General features: G+C 39.9%; 1 protein-coding gene across 3 annotated transcripts; it reads right to left on the bottom strand.

The window, feature by feature from the left end:
• Positions 1-1,817: 1,817 nt before the first annotated feature.
• Positions 1,818-20,577, bottom strand: LOC132101311 (mitogen-activated protein kinase 6-like). 3 transcript variants are annotated; one of them, XM_059506173.1, is made up of 7 exons: positions 16,766-16,928; positions 15,154-15,410; positions 14,282-15,061; positions 4,469-4,613; positions 3,743-3,907; positions 3,345-3,546; positions 1,818-3,193 (listed from the first exon to the last, which is right to left on the bottom strand). In XM_059506173.1, the coding sequence occupies exons 3-7, from the start codon at positions 14,834-14,836 to the stop codon at positions 2,074-2,076; spliced, it is 2,187 nt and encodes a 728-aa protein (XP_059362156.1). In that variant the 5' UTR covers positions 14,837-15,061; positions 15,154-15,410; positions 16,766-16,928; the 3' UTR covers positions 1,818-2,073. The 3 variants fall into 3 exon arrangements, with proteins under 3 accessions (XP_059362156.1, XP_059362155.1, XP_059362154.1); XM_059506172.1 differs by lacking the exon at positions 16,766-16,928 and adding an exon at positions 20,416-20,577 and having other exon boundaries at positions 14,282-15,410; XM_059506171.1 differs by having other exon boundaries at positions 14,282-15,410.
• Positions 20,578-21,107: the final 530 nt, after the last annotated feature.

Raw genomic sequence — 21,107 nt, 5'->3', positions numbered from 1 at the left:
CCCAACATCCTGTTCAATTAACTATTCCATAGCTTGTTTGTGGTGTGGTCCTAGCTCGTAAATAGAATGGTAAATGTGATCCTGTGATACTGGTTGTGAAATATATGTAGAAATTTGTTTGCAATCTCAATCTAATTAATAAGAAATAAGTTTAGTTACGAGGTCGACCTTCAAGTGGTTTCACTGGTTAATTTCAAATAGTCCTTGTCCAGTCCACTCTAAAAAATGTATCAGACTTCAGAAAGTGAGTTCAGCTTGACAACATCTTTCATTGCATGTAGTTTCTTAGCCGGCTGCTGTCATAGTATTTCGGTTTCCACTGGACTGGAGGAACCAGGTTCACAATAGGTTGCATCTGAACAATATTTATGACCTTACTTGTTTCCTTTTCCTCCACGTCCTTGTGTACAAGAAAAAACTTTGGGAGATTCAAAAATGAGACATCTTTTAGATCACATCATGTGATTATTGGATAATTGGCACTAGAATAATCTCATGAAACATTCCACAAAAATGCAGGAAATAATGACTGGTTAGATCAACAGGTGTGTACTAACAAAGGGAAATCCCTCTTCTGAACTTTACCCATGTGTACTTTCCCACTCATAAAAAATAAATAAAAAGACAGGTCACAGTGATGCACTTGCTGGCCATTTTATTGATGTTATTTTACAGTGGAACCAATGATAATAGAATGAAGCCAGCATTTAAAGGCAAAATTAACCCCCCCTCAAAAAAAAAAAAAAAAAAAAAAACCTGTTGTACATGCTATATCGGAGCCTAATTCAATCATGCTCGCTTTGAAAAAAAAAATAAGTTTTTCATAAAAACATACAATTAAAATAAATTTAATGACTAATACAATATACTTCACCATTAACTTCATTTTAAATGTACCTTCCATTGGTTTTCTTCCATGCACAATTTCTAACAATATTTCATATATAAATTAAGACTTATAGGCACAAAATGCCATAAAGCAGTATCCCACTCATACAAAGCACCTACAGGTTTAAAAAAAAAAAAAAAAAAAAAAAATGTCCTTAAGGTGAATCCTTATGAAAACAAACGGTTGAACTTGGGACAACATCATAAATTTCTGTCCAACTCAAACGGATAAGTGATCATCCACAGCTAAAACACAGAGGGCCAAAACAGACCAGAATGGAAGTCCAATGCCTCATACTGAAAAATTACAACGTTCTTAAAATAAATATCTTACATTTGCTTAAAATAAATAATGATCTTAACACTTCACTGTGGCAAATGCAAAATGTAAAGTAAAAATTGTTGTGCACTACATCGATGAAAGGGCATGTGTTTCTTTAAAGCACTACAGTTGAGAGACAGAACCTTCTGCTGTTACCTTGAGGTAGATAACGCCTTTAAAAACCTACAGCTAACGCATCGCAAACCTATGGTTAATGCTTGCTGTGCTGGCATCCCGTTTGAGGAAGTTTACAGTATGATCAAATTACAAAAAGGCTCTGCTTTTAAATGGAGAGAAGGTGGAAAAGGTCAAATCTATACATTAGCCTTAATTAAAAACAACAGGAAGAGAAAGGCCAAGACGCACTATTTGTGTCAGTCCTATTGGATGTCAGTCAGAAGGTCATATTATGATATCAGTGACAGCGTCTCCCACACGGTTTGTGCATTATTCTGCCCTCTTTTTCTCTATTCCTTTGCTTGCAAATGTATAAACCAACTATTTCACTACTGAACAGTCATTCCTCTGTCTTTCCCTAATATGTTTCTGAATCTACAGTAACCTGTGTGCAAATGTCATGGCGTTAGTTTCTTTTTAAATATATATATATATATATATAATATCGGAGTTGAAACTGAAAATTAGAGGGAAAAAACATTTCATGTGAGGGAAAACAGTCCAGCACTTTGGATGAATATATGAACGGAATTAACATTTAATCCAGATAATAAAAAAAAATTTAAAAAAAAAATGTTTCCTTAAAAAGTAACCATGTGTGTAAAAAAAAAAAAACTAAAAAACTATTCAAGTACAGAAATGCATAACTCAAATAAGCTGGACTCTGCTTGAACGGGGTGGATTGTTTAATTTAAATGCTTGAAAATGCTGCTGTAGGTTTTATGGGCGATTTGTGGGGAGCGCTTAACAGCAGAGGGCGTTAACGTTGCCTGGATGGACTTCAGAGGAATGTTACCCGCTCCCTCGAACCCCGGAATGGCCAGAGATTCCAGCTGCATGTTAAAGACGATTTCACCGCCGCAGGATATGAAGTCATCCTCCAGAGTGGACTCCTCGACAGGTTCGGGGATCTCGGACTCTACCTCCTCGCGCTTGTTGAAGAGGCGGTCTAAGTAACTGCTCTGGCAGCTGCTGTTCACCTTCTGGAGCTGCTCGTCTTTGCGGACGTCCCAGCAAGCCTCGTCGATTATGCTGCTCTCGGTAATGTCACTGTCCGTGAAACTCTCCCAAGGACAGGGTGCTCGGACGCCAAGCTGCGCCAGGTTGACTAGACACTTCTCTTCTTTTTCCTGACTGATGGATTTGGACATGAAGCCGCAAGGAGCACGGGTGTCCAGCTGGGAAACGGAGGTGTTCAACTCATTCAGGAGGTCAACGTCATCAGATTCTGGCTGAAGGCTCATTTTGATGGTGCTGGCGATAAACGAATCAAAGTCGAAGCCCTGGTTGTGGTTCTGGTGTTTTTCCTGTTCGCGATCCTTCTCAGCCACGCAGTGGTTCTGAGATGCCTCTTGCAGGGCGATCTGGGCTTTGACCAGTCCGTTCTTCTCACACTTGGTCTTGCCTTTTTTGTCGTTCTTCTCTTTGCTTTGCTGTTCTTTCCAATTGGAGAGGTCAATGATGAGTTTGGGCTCATAGTAGTGATTAACCTCACTGTCCCTCCAGATCAGATTGTCCAGGTAGGATGGGGACACCGCTTTGTAGTTGCAAGTGTAGCTGCACTCCTGGTCACAGTATTTGTTCTCATGGTGATCTTCCTGTTGCCACGAGCGCTCTGGTGGAAGATCGAACGATGGATCCTCTAGGAACTTCTCACATTCCCCATCCATGTATTTCCGTGGATCGATCTGGACCTCCTCCTCGTCCGTGACATCTGACATAGCTCGAGGATCACGCTGCACGTCTTCCAGTTCATGGGTGCTGTGCAAGTTCCAGTCTTGATCAGAAAACTGACTTTCATGGTACCTACAGTGTCAAGGACAAACAAAACAATTATGGCATCTGCAAGACTGCAGCCAGGAGAACTGGTTTCTTTACACCGTTTCTGCTCTAAAACTCATGACCACATAAGACTGATGAACCAATACTAGAATTTCCACCATTAGGTGAAGCTCACCTGTCCCAGTTGTAGATGTGACTGTGACTCTCATCCATAAGCAAGATGTCATCCACCTCATCCTCGATGTGGAAGGGATGCAAGGACACTGGTTCGTCTAAAGGGAAGGAGTAATCGCTCATGTATGGGTGAGCAAGAGCCTCTTCCGCAGTAAGCCGGTCCATGGGGTTAAATGTCAAGATCTTCTCCAGAAAATCCAAGGCTACAGTGAACAAATTAAGAATAATATTTGAGATTAGACTGCCAACTCTGGTTTAGTATAGAGAGTAACAGAACGGAGATAATTTTCTAAAATTACAGAACCCTATTTAAGGGAGTGTGCAAGTTTCAATGAATTTAAGATTCTATAAAATGAAGTTTCTATGAATTGAAATGTATTCTGTAAAAATTCAACTAACCCTCAGGGCTGACACCGGGCAATAACTTGGCGAGCGGCGTGTGTGGTTCTGACATGTCGTTCTTGATAAAGACAGGTATTACACTTTGGAGCTCCAGTCTGTCTTCCTCATGGACTACCGGAATGGATTCCAGAATCAGCTGCATCTGTTCCAGCTCGTGAGCTCCTGCGCACACATACAAATGTTTGATTCAGAAACTGTGTCAAGGAAATTGCACTGCCAATATTGACAAAAGACATTTATATACTCAAAGACACTGGCCTAGTTAGTGTGCATGTTTGAGTTTGGCAAGGCTAAGGGTTAATATTAATCTCAGAGTCCCAACGGCATTTGAATAATACATTTCCACTACTCTCCCATTTGGACAGGATTGCGGGATAAGCACTTGTTAAAATAAATCTATAGAGAACTCACAATTAAAATTCTGAAATTGCCATGGTAGTGGCAACCCTTTTAACCAGCTGGGCCTAAACTTGCATCCATTTGAGTTCACAGAAACAGCTTCTCTCTTTTACTAATACAAAAGAAAATAAATAAAACACCTTGTCCTAGTTCATTAGAATACACTAAGAATAAAGGAAATGACCTTCAGCTACCTGAACTTATGTGCAAGATAAGATAGCATCACAAAGAAAAACAAAAAAAAAAGTAGCAGAATAAATGGAAGACAAACTACTATAATACAACATTATAGGACTAATTTAGACATACAACACACTTTAATACCTGCAAAGAGAGTTTTTCCAGTCAGCATTTCAGCAAAGATGCACCCTGCGGCCCACATGTCAATGGCTTTGGTGTAGTTATTTGGGGAAAGGAGCAGACGGGGAGAACGATACCATTTAGTGACCAGTCCCTCAGACAGATGCCCCTATGGGAGATAAAGGAACATTTCTTATAACCAGTGTCACCCAAAGCTCCTTGGCAATAAAACTGCAGTTACAAAACATCCTTTAAAGGCTTGCAGAAACTGTAATTCACACACACATATATTGTGACATAACACACCCTACTGCTTGCACATTTAATAATTCACGTTGCTCAACTCATTTCATTCATTGACGAGGTCATGCATCACAAAATGCATGTATAAAACACTCAGGATAGCAGTACTAGACATTCCTGACTAAAGCAGGGATACCAGCTCCAACACATGGCCCAGTTTAACATCTAGACTTTAGGTGAAAAGAGACGTCTACAGCTGTACCCTAAGATACAAAATTTGCTCCAAGAAACATTTGAAGGACAAACAGAGAGACAATGACTAAAGGATGACACAAATGGACAGACAGACAGATCAAAACAAATAAGCAGTTCCTGGACCTAGTCCTAACCTGGACAAAAACCTGGATAATCCGTTTATGCCTGACACAACGGCAGACAGACAAGTCAGTGACACCAATCTGCTAGAATGGGTCACCATTCATACTAAACACCCTCACACAAACTCAGTGTAGATGTTTGTTTGGCCGGTGGCCAAGTCTTGTGATTCTTGAGGCCAGTATTTTCCCAACAGTTCAATGTGAGGGCTATTTTTGACTCCATGGTCGTGTTCTTTTCAGGGTGTGTGTCAAGCTATTAAAACCAGATTACAGCAGACCATATGTTCACAATTGACCACTGAAAAACCTTCTCAGGAGCAACAAATACCGTCAGAGCATGACAGAATGAGAAATCATTTCTCACTATCATGACCTGACCTCAGTGTCCTTTCACTCCCTCTTAAAACGGCAAGATAATTGGAAGAACACCAACTTAAAGGATTACAAAACAATTACCAGTCATAGTTTCTGCATAAAAGGTCTTGTGCAGGGTTACATAATGCAATGAGAGCAGATTACCTGGAAGTAGATTACCAACATTCAGATCACATTCTACTCAAATGCCCTATTCGGACGGGACTAGTTTTCTAAACCACGTTTGAGTTTCGATCCTTATCACCTGACGGCTGTGATTTTCATGTACCAATTCGGACGGGACTAACATCTCTGTTTATTACAGAGGTGGGAGGGTCTGTTTTGTACATCTGGGCATTTCAAAGATCATGCGCTCTGTATGCGTGCATTGCGCAGTCTATAGTCATTCGGATTGATTACCATTAGTATTATCAGTTTTACTACAAATAGCATGGTAAAGCTAGTAGCAGAACCATGTAGATGTGTGGTTTCAATTAAAAAAAATGTAGTAAAATATTTATTTGTAGTAAACCCATGTTTAATATTAATAAAAACATACATTTTGGTACATTCACATTGGCCAAAACACACAAGGAAACACGTGAAAAAAAAAAAAAAAATCACCGGCAATCACAGACATCGTCATTCGGATGGGATCAATGAGTTTGCTGAAAAACAGTAGGTAATTTGCTCTGGAATTATTACAGAGGTTGTGCAAGAAAAACACAGAATTGAATTGAAAATGAAACAAATTTCTCTTAACAACCCCAAACTAGTCCCATCCAAATAGGGATACAGACTATTTTAAAAAATAAAAATAAGATCCTGCTAAAGGATTAAATTTAAACCTAATCTTTCTTAAGACATCACACCTTAGTTCAATCCAAAAAGAAAAACCAAACACCTGTAAAGACGACCTGTAATGAAACACCTGTGATATGGCATCAGAGTACTACAACCTCTTTAAAGAGCAATAGCATAACTCTTAACATGCAGCTGGATTTGATGTATTGAAATACTGCACGATTAATCAAACAAAAAATGTGATATGGCTTAGTGATTATCATTCTAAAAAGGCAGCAACTTAAAGGAATAGTTCATCAAAAAATTTTATTGTAATTTACTCAACCTCATGTTGTTCTAAACCTGTATCAGTTTTTATGTTGAACATAAAAGATGATATTTTTAAGTATATTTATAATCAAACAGTTGATGGCCCCCCATTGACTACCATAGTATTTCTTTCCCTACCATGGAATTCTTATTTTGTGTTCATCATAAGAAAGAAACTCACACAGGTTTGTAATGACATGAGGGTGAGTAACTTATGAGTAGGACAATGAAAATTTTGGGGTGAACTATCAAATAAAAAATAAAAAAAAATTTAAAGTTCTGTCTGCATTTCTTATTGTCATTTGTTTCATGCAGATGTTTTTTTATGAAGTAGTCCCAAAAAATTAACACCGTTCTGTTTTTGCTTCAGATTTCAAAATTCAAATCACATAATTTAGATTAAAAACTGTTTGGATCTTGATTAAAATACAGTAGGGCTGTCACTTATTTAGAAATATCAAATTAGAACGGATATCGAATATCATGCAATGTATTCGAATATATACGTGCCACCCGTCAAACCTAACAAGTCATGACACATTTTAGGCAACTCATTTGAATGTTAAATAAATCCACCCTTGCTGGTGGCATGAGGTGGTATATGACTCTGCAAACTGTGAGAGGAGCTTCAAACCGACCAGCAGGAAGTATAGGCTAAATGTAACACATAATTGACAGATTTCGTCACAGTTTCCGAAAGCAATCTTTACTACTGCTCATAAATCGGGAACTTAACTCATCCTACACCATTTGAAATCTGAAAAAAATATATATATATTTCTTCACAAAAGAAATTAGCATCTCCTTTCTTTTTGCTCTTTCATATGAGAACACAGGGTAATAATAAATAATATTCCATTTCAGTTCTAAGGTCATCGGAGGCCACAAAAGTAGGTCAAAGTCTGGTGATGGAGTCAGTTCAGACTGGTTTCAGAGCTTCTCTGTAAAATGTCAATGTGAGAAAAACAGCTGAGGGGAGTGAGAAACAATCCAGACCAAATTTATGCCTCTAAAAGTCATTACTGTCCAGTCACCACATTATATATATATACACATGTGCACAACGAACAGAGGAGCCCCTTTGCAGCCCAGTGGTAACTTCACAAAAACTCTAAAACCTCAAACAGCTGCAGAGATGAGGCAGAAACCCAAGTCAGAACCCAATGACACACACTAGCATCCAAAGTGGGACTTGGAAGAAAACCAGAATCCAGAGAGCTTAGCCAACACAGACAAAGAGAAGAGAGGAGAGGGGGAAGTGAAGAAGGAGGGAAAGTAGAGGGTTGATCTGCTCTGCACGTGAATTCCAAACATTCCTCAGACAGTCTCGGATTTCTAGAGCAGACCAGCTCAAGAAAAAAAAAAAAAAAAAGATCCTCTAAAAATAAGCAGCTGCCCTGCAATACAAGGTTCCTCTCACAATACTTTAAAAGCCCATGTTCTACACTTATACAATTTTTTTTCTCTGACTAATCATGGGCAGAACCTAACCTTAGGCTGGCTGCACACTAGATGATTTTAATCGCATCCCCAAACGATCGGGGGGTGGTGGGGTCCAAAAAGAGAGAGAGAGAGAGAGAGCGCGAGTGCGCGCGCGAGAGAGAGCAACTTATGTTCACTGTTCTTTTTTTCATATTATTTGTATTAAATCTATATTCATTGACTTGAATCGAGAATCGAGTATAGAAAATACAGCTTAATTAAGATCTTTGCCCGAACCCGACGGGACCTGATCGGGCTTCATTTCGATTCGGGCTTCATTTATATAATTTTACACGGGCTCGGGCTTGCGCTCCGGTTTGCAAGGTAAACGAGCGAGCATGTAATGTGTTTTGATTAGCGCGAGAAAGATGCGAAAATGTATGCTGAGTAGTTGAAACGGAGGCTTGCCTCTGACGATTACGTTTTGCTAGCACCAGCAACTAAAGCAAATCTGTGGTTTGGAAAAGTTTTGACCTTGTTTATAATGAGAATCCTCGAATAACACAGTGTTTTTGATCCTCGGGATGTGGCTGTTTCTCAGAGCAAGACGACAAACGTTGTTTCTGGCGCGTGCAATGATGACGCAGTGAATAGTGACGATTCTCTCTGACCAATCAGCAGTCTGATTGGCCAAAAAAAAGCCAAACTCCCATCAAAATTAACTGAACAGTCTCTTCACTTCATTACGCTTCACATAATAAACACTATTTGTATGACAAACAGAATTCCTTCCAATGTAGGGCATTCCAAATTAGTGGCTTATGAGGTTCCATTATAGGTAGGATGCTGTCTTAAACTGCTACCCATGTATGGGAGTAGACAATGCAATATTGAATGATCAAAACAGTGAGAAAATGTCCCATTTAAAAGATTACTTGCCATTGGTACAGCAAGTTTTCTTCTGAAAATGTTGCAAGAACAAAAAGACTAAATAAAATTACATTATAAATCACCACACAAATCTTGGGAACAAAAATCCTTTCTTCCATACACAAAGCATGTTCTGGATGTTGGAGGGTTCAAGATAAAGCTTCCAGTCACGGGTGAATCATTACCTCTCCAGGTCTGAGAAACCTCGTTCAAACATTCTCTAATTACACTTTCTCCCAGCTCTGACTAGTACTGCCATGTTCCAAACAATGATTTTTCAGTCACTGTGCCTTAGCTTGTGTTTAGTTCTTAAACAACAGCCGGTCTAAATTATAGCTTGAAGCTAGATCATATTTAGCCCTTCAAAAATGACCCCATTTGCATGGACAGAAGCCCCGTCCTACTGGATGCAGGCCATTTTAAAAACTGGATTGCCTTCACTCACTGAAAAAGTCCAACATGTGATAGCCACATCTGACGTTAATGTTAATTGGTCATGATACAAGCAAGAATAGATTGTCTTTAAAACAAATTGTGATGAGTGGGGCGGGGCCGAGGGATGTGGGAACGAGCGAGGCTGGTGGAGTGATTGGGAAATGAGCGACACCTGCGACCCACCACCGGTCTCGAGTCCCACAGAGGAGATGGAAGGATATAAAACTGGAGCGACGACAGTGAAGGACCAGGCCTGGGTTTTAGTTTGTGTTTTGATTTTTATTTGTGCACATCAGTCGTCCGTGAGGGGCTGATGCACTGTTTTGTGTTTATTTTGTTATTAAAGTCTTTGTTTGATTGTCCGCCGGTTCCCGCCTCCTTCTTCCGGATGAATATGAAGGTTTTATTATTACAGTGGTGCCGAAACCCGGGAGAAGGAGGGATGCTCTGTTGAAGATCCCTCGCCGCTGTGGTGAATCCGCGGTGCCATCGAGCTGGCGAAGAGTGTGCCGCCATGGACGCTCGAGGCAGTGGGCTGGAGTGAGTTGCCGGGGGCGGCCGGCAGCGAGCTCGCCCGTCCCCGGCAACTCAGTCCAGCCCACTGCCTCGAGCGTCATCCGGAAGAAGGAGGCAGGAACCGGCGGACAATCAACTTATATTTAAGAATGACAAAATAAATACAAAACAGCGCGTCAGCCCCTCACGGACGACAAATAAAAATCAAAACACAAACTAAAACCCAGGCCTGGTCCTTTCTCGTCCTTCACTGTCGTCGCTCCAGTTTTATATCCTTCCATCTCCTCTGTGGGACTCGAGACCGGTGGTGGGTCGCAGGTGACGCTCATTTCCCAATCACTCCACCGGCCTCGCTCGTTCCCACATCCCTCGGCCCCGCCCCACTTGTCACACAAATCAAGTGGCATCTTTTGTATATAAATGGAAAAAATATATATTTCTTAAATGTTGTAGCAATACATTCTAGGGAATGCAACGAAAAAAAAAGCGAAAAAAAAGACGCTTAAGGGGAAAAAAGCTCATTAATATAAAGCTAGAGAGTGATATGGCTGAGGTTTGATTCCCACAAACCTCCATAAACCACCACTGAAGTGCTGACTGCAGAAAAGGGTCGTTTTACAAATGCACAAAACTGCTTAAACAGGTCAGCAAATGTGAGCACAGCAGTTTGACAAGTCTGCAGCAAAGGAAAAAAGAAAAAGAAAAAAGAAAGAGGAGGAGGAATGGATAAAGCAAAGTGTGAGAAAGTCAACCTCTTTATAAAAACATGACTTTCTATGGAATTAGCAATCATGTTAACATAAACATTTTTCCTAATATGTAAATCTGGTTGTGTTCGGACTGTATGTGCAAATGTGTTAGCCCTACATATGCCTCTTTTGAGCAGACTTGCGTGTCATTTCTAGGGCTGTGACGGTTGCCGTAACAACCGCGTCATCGCGGTGGTCGGTTGCTACCGCGGTTGTCTACTGCCACGGGCGGTAGTGCACGTGACGTCACAAACTCTATAGCAAGCATAATACAAAGTTTTGTATATAAGTGTAATAACTGTAATAGTTGCAAATTCTATGTCTATGGTAATTAACAAATTACCTCAAACATTCCTTTAGATATGCAGATTTGAGCACAGGAAAATACAGTTTATGCATTCAGCAAATTAATTTAGTGTTGGGCGATGGATCTTGTTGGGAAAGCAAATACCGCATCAACGATCTGGAGTCATCTGCATTCATGTCACCCATCGGCGTTTGCACAAGTTCTCGTGATCGCAAACGCTGGCTGGTCAGGTTTGGTGAGGCTTTCTCCAAACTGGCCAAATACAAACGAGACAGCGATGAATAAACGATGGTAACAAGAAATATGGCAACGATTCCTATTTCAAAGAGAGCGCGTTCAGATGAAGAGTTAGGCCGGTGTCACACTGGCTGCGTGGCGTGAGCGTGGCATGTCTGCTGCGTCCCAGGAGCGTGGCGTTTTCTGTGTCTTTACACACCAGAAGCGTGCCTGACGCGGCGCGCTGCTGCTGCTGTAGGTGACATAGAGGGAGGCCGCCGACAGACCAGGATCTGGTCTTCATGACAACAATATCAACTTTTTTTTTTACACACCTACAACTACGCCTACTGATAAAGGACACCGTCAACAGTTTTGACGGCAAAATATATATATATGTTTGACAGGTGCAATATTTGAAAATCGATAATTATTATTGTTTTTTTTTATTACATTTATATCTGAATTTATGTCAACCTATAGACTTTCAAACATCAAAATGTCATGAATTAATATGTATTTGTGTACAAAATGACATATAAACACATTTTCCTATTATATTTTGCCTGGAAACGCTTCCAACACGCGCGCGTGTCCCGTGAAAGATAGGCGTCGGTTCTATTTCTAGCATGCACACGTTTAACCGCGCGTCTCACACAGGCAGTCTACAAGCTCTAACCTGTTAACATGGGAGCCGAATTAAAAACGGACACGCCACGCGGCTGAGACGCTTGCGCCACGCATCCAGTGTGTCGCTGGGCTAAGTTATTGAGCTTGCTTGGTGGCGGAAAAGTAAACCGGACGCAACACAACCGTGTTGCGACAGGTTTAGTCTGTCTAGTGTCTATACAGGACATATGAACTCTGTATCAGTAGCCTACATCACAGACCGGACGGGGATTTATCATATCGTGTTGTGCTGCATCCAGTGTAGCATCGCTGATTATAATGAGTATTTTGTCGCGCTGCTTCGCTCGCGTCCGTTAGATAGGGGGTATTTAACTTTTCTTATTTAGGCTACTTTCTTGTTTAACTGAATTATTTCTTTGATATTTATTTTAGTGTTTTGCAGGCGGCGTTCACTGACAGAAGTGCTCAAATAAACACTAACTGACGAGTTAAATAGGATGTGTTAGATGAGTGAGATGGGCTGATTTCTAGACGTGCATACATATAAATATATCCTGTATATAATATATATAAAATATATTACATGCATGCACAGTTTAAGTCAGCTTTAATCACCTTTTTTGGTAATTCCATGAATTAACTGACCACGACACTGCTTGCACATAGTTTATGCACCGCCTTTGAGCACAGGACCATCCACGCTCGCTTAACTTGCAACTGATAATAAAGTGAAGTGGAGCGCGTGTCTGAAACGTCTCCTGTTTAGTCATTCTGTGACTGAATAAATTTACTTCTTGTCTTGAGAAAAAGTGACAGAAGCAGCAGTTGTGAGTGGGTGGCCATCCCCGGCCCTACGTAAAATGATTTGAATACGTTAAACTGGGAAAAAATTATCGCCTTCGTTAACGAGTAAAGTTTGACACCAATATATTTATACATTTATATATATATATCAGCTATATATATATATATACACATTTTTTTTTTTTTTTTTTTTTTCAAACACCGCGCCACCGGCGGTTGTTGGTCCATGACTACCGCGGTGGTAAAAATCAGCCACCGTCACAGCCCTAGTCATTTCAACACCCTAATCAGAATATCCACAATTCCCTTATATCTGTATGTCTAAAGGTTATTTATGATCACTATGAGAAAGATAAGTTAAGCTATTAAAGATAGTTGCCTTTCTGGAATGTAAAGGAGACCGACTCCACACAAGATTAAAACACAAGGAACATAAATCATTCACACAGATGGATAACAATCATAAGCATTTCATGACCTAGATTCTGAAATTCACAGTGCTGTTGTGAATGAAAATCAACAAGCTGGTTAAACTACTGTGCAAGTTTACAAAAAACAAACTTAAAACGACAAGAGTGAGAATGTTTCCACAAGAAAACTGTGGGAAAAGAACCTTTTTTTGTTATAGCTGAAAAACAAAAAGAAAGTGTATTAAATAATGATTTAATAAGCAACAATTAAATTTACAAGTTGTAACTGTCTGAACTGTTCAAAGGAAGTTTATACAACTTTACATGATAATTATGTATAATTATGTTTCTACTCAAAGCCACTGCTGAAATAAACATTAAACAGTGACTGTAATATCTTGTTTTCACAACAGATTTTTTGACACGTGATGCAATTTTAAATCTTATTCTGAATAATTTTCCACACTCTCGTTTTTTTTATACCCATAGACATGGTCAACGAGTCGGATTTCTTAAACTTTCCATTCTCAAACTTAAGCAAGTTGTCACACGTCAGTAAAGCAGTTGACTCCGTAATTAGAGGACCAGAGCCTGATATCGTCTCACAATTTTCTTGTTCCTTGTAGAACAAACCCAGACCAGCAGTGTACATGCGGGGGAGAGACAGCAGCTATTCATAGATCTGAAGCAGGAACAGCTCTCTCTCTCTCTCTCTAAAAGGCTCTGAAGGAGGCCTCTGAATACATGTGTGTGAGAAGATCTGGCTGGCATATGGATCATGTGAGCCCACAGAAGAGAAACGATTACAAATATGAGACACGTGTATGCTTGGATCCAGCCACATCCCCCAACATCAGCCAGTGAAATCACCTCTCCACAACATACTTGTAAAACCACACACAAAACTGAACTGTTCAAGCAAAGGAACTAATGAGAGAACATTAACAGAAACATCGACAGCAGAATTATTCAACTTCCCACTCATGATATGAAGATACACTGGATATTCAACTCCTGATTCATAAAGGAACAGCTGTGTCATTCTTTCATACTATTTCTGGAGAGTCCGGGTCGACTTCCGAAATATGCAGGAACTATACTGAATTTTAACATACAGGAAAGGGTGACAGAAACAGGAATTCAGGTCATTTCAAGGACAGTGGAACAGGCAGAACTGTTTACTTCCTGATACGTCGAATCATTGAATGGAAGGAAATCTCATTCATAGCTCAGCCAAACACCAAAGAAGCCATCTGTATGGTTTTCAATGACATAAAACAGACTTCAAACCCTGAAAGATATAAACATGAGAAAGAAAAAAAGAATTATACCTTATGGGAATAGTGGGGGTCCATGATACGGGCAAGTCCAAAGTCCCCGATTTTCAGCACCAGGTCCTCAGTGTTGACGAAGAGGTTGGCAGGCTTCAGGTCTCGGTGAAGCACGTTTGCAGAGTGGATGTATTTGAGTCCTCGCAACAGTTGGTACATGAAGAGCCGTGCGTGATCTTCCGACAACAAGCCTTGTTCCAGTACTTTACAGAGGTCGGTTTCCATGTACTCCTGTACGATGTACACGGAGTTGACCTCCGTCAGAGAGCTCACGTCCTCTGTGAGCCTCCGGCCACTGGGCCCCAGCGTTTCAAACACCTTCACGATGTTGTCGTGATCGAGTCTGCGAATTATCTTGATTTCGCGCAGTGCATGTTTGACGCTCTGAGGGTCGGTTAAGACGATCTTTTTCACAGCGACCCTCTTGTCACAATCGGTGTCGACGGCGGAAAAGACCAGTCCATTGCCCCCATAGCCCAGAGGCTTCAGGTCCATGTAGCGCGGGCCCAGGTCGAAGCCGTGAATGTTCATAAGGCTTTCAAATTTCTCTGCCATTTTGCGGTCTACAAGAGCAGCTCTGTGCAGATATTATAGCAGGAGGGATTTCGGATTGAACCGATATGCAGCTGATCTTGAGTTGCAACTACTAGAGCTAATTGAGAAAGGCAAACCTAACTTAACAAAAAAAGACGAGACAAACACTCAAGCCTACGAAGACTTGAGTGTTTTCCCCCGAATGACTGTTACAGCGTATTCATCATCCACAGCACTTCTTAGCAGCTTTTTAAATGGCGTTTCTGGGAGATTTTTCTTTCAATTTCAATGTTAAATGGAATGAATTTGGAGGCCAATCAAATATCTCTGAACGTAACTGAAATAAGTCACCACCTATAAAACCATCGTCACAGTGCAGAAATTTTCAGTGTATGACTGGCCCTGAGCAGCAGCATTACTAACGGTCCAAGTTAATGGTGATAAATCTACTTTTTTTTTTTCTTTGAATAAAGCACCTGATGTTATGAAACAAAGGGTTGATGATCTCAGAGAGATGATTTCTTCTCAGTGATCAGGCGGCTCCAGCTCACCGCAGTCGCAATCAAAACTATCCTCCATTTTACACTGGGATACCCTGCAAAACAGAGCACAAAACAAGCAATTAGCATTGTACCACAAGTCGGAAGACCAAAACTCAAATTAGAATGCCATTCGCTATGAGCACTTCAGAAATATCCTTCGTCTTTTCTAAGGAGAGGACATAAAAACACAAGACAACAATGAGCCTATACAAAGAAAGAGGACCACTTATTCAGTTCTGAACTTTCTCAATAAAAAATTGCTCCGGTACACACTCATGACAGCCCTCTTGGGTGTGTGTGTTTGTTCATGAACCCCAACTCTGACGCATCTACACTATCTGATGTCATGGTTCCTGTTTCTCCCCCTCAGACTGTAAGATAACCCCAGTGATCGTAACACACATGTAATGGATTAACACGGGTGCCAGTCTGTGTCTGAAGACACAAGGGTTGGGGGGTGATTCAGCCACGTTGCAGTAGTGTGTGAGGGAAATGATGGCCGACCGGCTGCCAACCATTTTGTTAAGGAGCGAGCAAACAAACACTTAATCGGTCTAGTACATATATTAAACCAACACCTATAAGTCATATTTAAACAAATGATAAAGTGAAAGTGTGTTAGAAACCAACTACATGTTTTGGATCTACCACATAAACTCAATTAAACACAACAATGACAACATTTAGTTAAGCATTCAACACTCAAAGTAAATATATTAAGGCTGTCCAGGAATAACTAAAGAAATTAGTTAATAATTAAACATTACAGTAAATGGTGTTAGGATTTGAACAGAATACAATAACAATGCAAAAAAAGAAACACACTAACGTGTTGTATATACGTGGATTGTTTATATTGCCGCCCTGTAAAGATTACAGTTGATCAGGATGTGTTTTTATGGTTATATTGGTCATTTTCGGTCCTCCATTTTGCCGTCGGGCTAACGTACGTTACACGCTAAAGCTAAAACTGAACCGGCTCGGTCAAAAACTATAAAACACAATCAATATCCCAGTAAAAACAATAGGAACCCCAAATGTAAAAACCACTATAAAACTGATGTTAAAATAAAACGAACAACAAAAAACGACAGGACTCAAATAAACATTGTCACCTTAAAACCGTTTTAAAAATATGAATAACCCAGGTTATTGTGAAATAAAACTCTTAATAACAATACCAATGTCTTACATAAGAGTAAAAAATGTAAATGTAATGATTTACGTGTTAAATCTTGGTGTTTTAAGGCGATTCAACGCGTTACCTGAACAAAGAATGTTATTGTGCCACGGCTGATCATCGCGCCGCCCTTTGCCGCTAAAATAAACCATTTAACCTACTCAAGAAGCCATACTTAAGCCCCAGAAACGCTCATTTATAAAGCAAAGACATAAAACATGTACTTACTCTTCTCACGGGTGACATGTATATTTTATCCCTAACCGTTCTTGGTCAGGCTTGTATGCGCTGCCAGCGCGCTCCCCTCGCAAACTGCCGTGTGTGAAGCTCTTGTGTTGAAGAGCTTTGAATAAGCACTGCTACGCATGCGCATTGCGCGCTTCTATTTCCATCCGCGTGAAGAGCTGCTCTATGAAGCCTGATGAAGCGTTTCTACGCATGGGCATTGAACGCTCTAAGTAAGCACTCCTCCCGCTTCTTTTATTGCTATGGGAACCGCGCCGTTTTCAAACTCATCATTCAATTCAAATTCACTGCAATAACCACAAAATCTATGAAGGGCCAAAGAACTTGAAATTATAACAGTGTGCATGGAATTGTGAAATAAACAAATAATAAGGTCAAATTCTTAAATTCACCAAAAGAACATAAAAATACAACAATTTATTTATTTATTTGTAATATTTAGTTTACCACAAAACTATTGTAACAGTTAGGCCTATAACTAAATATTTTATACAAATTTTAGTGTATTTTATGCATTTCCATATTTTCTAATAATAATAAGCTTAATTTATATTTGCGTAGCACAAGCATCCTTTTAAAACTATTAAGCATCTAAAAAGTCAAAAAAAAAAGCTAGTCACATGAAATTAAAAAAATAATGTGTTCAGACAGGTTTCCCTAAACCTCTGAGCAACGGCTACTTTTCGCTGTTTAACAAACAATAATCTGTTGCCTACAGTTATCACAAGTGCATTTTGTGTGTGATGTTCCATAGTCAATGCAGAACTTGTGCAGGGTTGCATAACCTACTCTTATTTGCTTTAGTTGTTGTTTCAAGGCGGTTTAATTCCAGATGCTGATTATTACACTTCTCGTCCATCGAGTATAAAGCAGGATTGTTTTGTTCTGTCCAGGTCAGTTTAGTTTGTCCTGTAATAGTCGATGAATTAGTCACTGCTGACACCGGATCTGCCGGTAGGAGCAGACTGCTTCAGATCTCATTGTTCCCATCATTCAAGATTTATTGCAATTAAAGCTACTCCCCAAATAGTTCAAGGTCTGCGGTGATGAACCTTCAGGGTTTACTTACTTACATACTTATGTACTTTGTTAATTCATTCATTCATTCATTCATTCATTCATTCATTCATCTGTCATGTAGCTACTGCAGCATGCAGGCTGTGTCTGCAGTTTATCGATCTTCACAATCACGACAACATCATTGACTAAACTACCCATGACCATTTTAAGAGTAGCCTAACAACAGCATCCATCATGGGTTCTTATCTGATGTACAGACAGCATGTTCTGAGCTCTACTCACTGCATTTGGGTCGATAAGCCTCCCACTCCCTGTTCCGTCTCTGTTATTTCCAGAAAGCACGTTATGGTTTTATCCGAGTGTCTTCATATGGCTATGAGCAGAGGTCTGACCGCAGGACGCATGATGATGCTGCAACGTCGCCGCAGACGAGCTGTCTAAAAACCATGATTCTCACAAGCCTCCAGGCTGATACTGTAACCAACACGGTTTTAAACACACTTAATGTAGCTAAAATGAGCTGCATGAGGTGGAACTGGGCTTTATGTCCTGCGCCAGAGCTGAATGAATGGATGGATGCTGCGCAGCATCAGCAGCTCTTAAGCGTGCATGTGAATCCCCATGTGCTTGTATATGCCGCACTACGACTGCGCTTTAGAGTGACACCAGCACTGCCATGTGTGAGCCCTACTCATCATATCACATGTTTTATTGTCCTAAATCCCAGCAGAAAACATTTTATAGATTACTGTAACATTATAAATACAAAATATACTGTTTATTATGGATTATGTATTAATTGTGTATTAATGACATAGGCTATTTAATGAGAGTTATAGTTTAATTTGAAGTACTAAAATAACTAAATGAATAAATAATAATAATAATAAATATATATATATATATATATATATGTATATATATATATATATATATATATATATATATTATGCTAGAAAAAGTTTAATTAAAAACATCAAAATAAAATACTTCAAAATGTTAACAAAAACTAGAATAGTATATCAATGATAATAAAATAACTCAACTTGAGCTCTCCAGTCGATTTATGGAAAATGGCTAAATTTACATTCTGCAAGACATTTTTGTGTGTGTGTGGGGGGGGTAATAAATATTCAAGGTCTAATATAAAGTGCAAACTATACATGTGGAAATATTAAGAGGTCACCCTTCTCTGTAGCAATGTTGTGTAACAAGGAGACGTATAGTATTACTGCTTATTAAAATTTTATGATGGAAGAGTTTCACACAGCCCTGTTTCACACTTAACGTCTTATAGGTCAGCTGCCCTAGAAGCCCAAATCCACCCATGCAACACATGCAGGACCCATTTAAACCTTTGTGATTGTAGAGGGATTCATTTGAATAAGGATAAAAATAAACACAAGCCAGTGGTGTGATAATGTGGACTTTGTGTCTACCTGCAGCATGTGGAAGGATAACAGTAGGTGTTGGGTAAGAGCCGAGGTTTGTCACTCCCTCACACACGTCAAACATTGAGGTTTATTACCATCTTTGACACCAGACAATCTTAAACAAACAAACGCTCACAACCTAAAATTTATAAAATTACAACATTTCATGGAAATCACATGTGAGGTTTTGCCTTTTCACCTTTGGAAGCTTATTTAGATGAATCACACAACCAAGATTACAATATGAACACAACACCAAAATAAACGTGTAATGTTTTAAGCATTTACACACCATTTAACATGCTTTTATTTCCCTTGGGGGAAATCATGGGTGGCTGATCAAGGGCACAGTGGCCAGTCACTCTATAATTCTTAGGTCACGGCTGCTTGGCGTCAACCTGCAAGCATTGTGAAAGCAGCCCGTATTAAATGAACCAGCGGGCTACCACTGCAACTTCACACCATCACAGTTGACAGTTGACTGAACTACATAACGTTCAGATGATTGACAACTCCATCCTGCAGAGAGATTCATCCTAGTTCAATGTCTTTGAGAAACTACTGATAAAACTACTGATAAAAGCCGTAGAGGAATGTTCCATAATCTATAGTTTACATAATCCAGTTAGCCAGTTATTACGGTCCAATGAGCCTCCTACACCCTCTCACGACTCTCCTTGCTGGACGCCTATGTACCATATTCTGTTTACTGCTTGTGAGCAGATGCTGTCTACAGTTTTATTGGGGAATCAGTGCTCTTCTTACCAAATAGTTGATTTGTGCGCCCTATAATTATATTATGGTGTACTCGGGGACATATCTATTCACTTAATGATGTTCCAGTGAAGCTGTGCAGTAAATTGTAACTGTGCTGGTTTAGGCGTCACTGATGCACTTCTGATTATGAGAGTTTTGAAGCTTCGCTATGCACAAGTGAGCCATGCCAGGACCTTCCTGTCACTCCTAAATCCTGAAGCTGTCCGTGTGCACCGTTTCTGGGACCCTTCCCAACCTGTCATCATAAATCGGCCGAAACATTCAGTGTCTATATTAAATGTCCTCAGAGAGAGAAGGACACCAGGAGAAAAGGTCTCATCTGTCTTATAAGTGTCACCTTATTAGTAAGTGTTACAAATTAAGGTTCAAACAAGTGGAGTCAGGTGAGCACAGGTAACTTACCATGGCTGAATTCATCCAACAACAGCTGGGAATGCATTTTTAAATCAGTAATCCATGCAAAAGTGTCAAAGAAGTGAGAAAAAGTATCCAAAAAGACAGTATCCAGTACAGAGAGGTTAAAAGCAGGTTAACACAGACAGCCAGAGGGTGTCCAGAGCAGTAGTGGTGTGGAAGAACACTCATCTGTTTCTGGACTCGGGCTCCATAGTGGGCTGTTATAGGCTGGGAGAGAAGGGGCGGAGTTTCTTCTGTGTATGGTTCTGTTAGTCAGCCCCAACTCTAGTTCTATTACAGGTTACTCTACAAGCTCTTTCTCTCATGATCAACTATCTCTCCTGCTCCTGAATTCAATCTTTTTTTTTTATTTCTTACACTTTTTACCCATTTTTCTTTGTGCCATTCAAATTACTTGGGTGTTCGGTGCACATACACAAACTAAAATTATTAGAATTTCCTTATTTATAGACAGCAGCAGGCTGACTGCTGTTTGAGTTTGAGGTGAATCAAACAAAAGGGAAAATGGCATATCTGCTTTAATAAAACATGACTGTTCACTGTAGGCTGAAGTATAAGGTTCAGACTAACTACTCCTTTAACGGAAACACCTTTTAATAAATTCATATTGCATGAATTATGATTAGTGCACATAATAAATTAATCTGATACGATGCACGTGATCTCTAAATCCAATG

Source organism: Carassius carassius, chromosome 23 (genome assembly GCF_963082965.1).
Source record: "Carassius carassius chromosome 23, fCarCar2.1, whole genome shotgun sequence".
Taxonomy (NCBI): Eukaryota; Metazoa; Chordata; class Actinopteri; order Cypriniformes; family Cyprinidae; genus Carassius; species Carassius carassius.
The sequence above is the reverse complement of the archived record's forward strand: the minus strand, read 5'-3'. Positions and strand labels throughout refer to the sequence as shown.

Coding starts and splice junctions, on each gene's coding strand:
- LOC132101311 (XM_059506172.1), bottom strand. CDS start 14,836: ATGGCAGAGAAATTTGAAAGCCTTATGAACATTCACGGCTTCGACCTG. Junction 3,908..4,468: donor TGGAAAAACTCTCTTTGCAG/GTATTAAAGTGT, acceptor ATGTGTGCGCAG/GAGCTCACGAGCTGGAACAG. Junction 3,547..3,742: donor GCCCGGTGTCAGCCCTGAGG/GTTAGTTGAATT, acceptor TGTTCACTGTAG/CCTTGGATTTTCTGGAGAAG.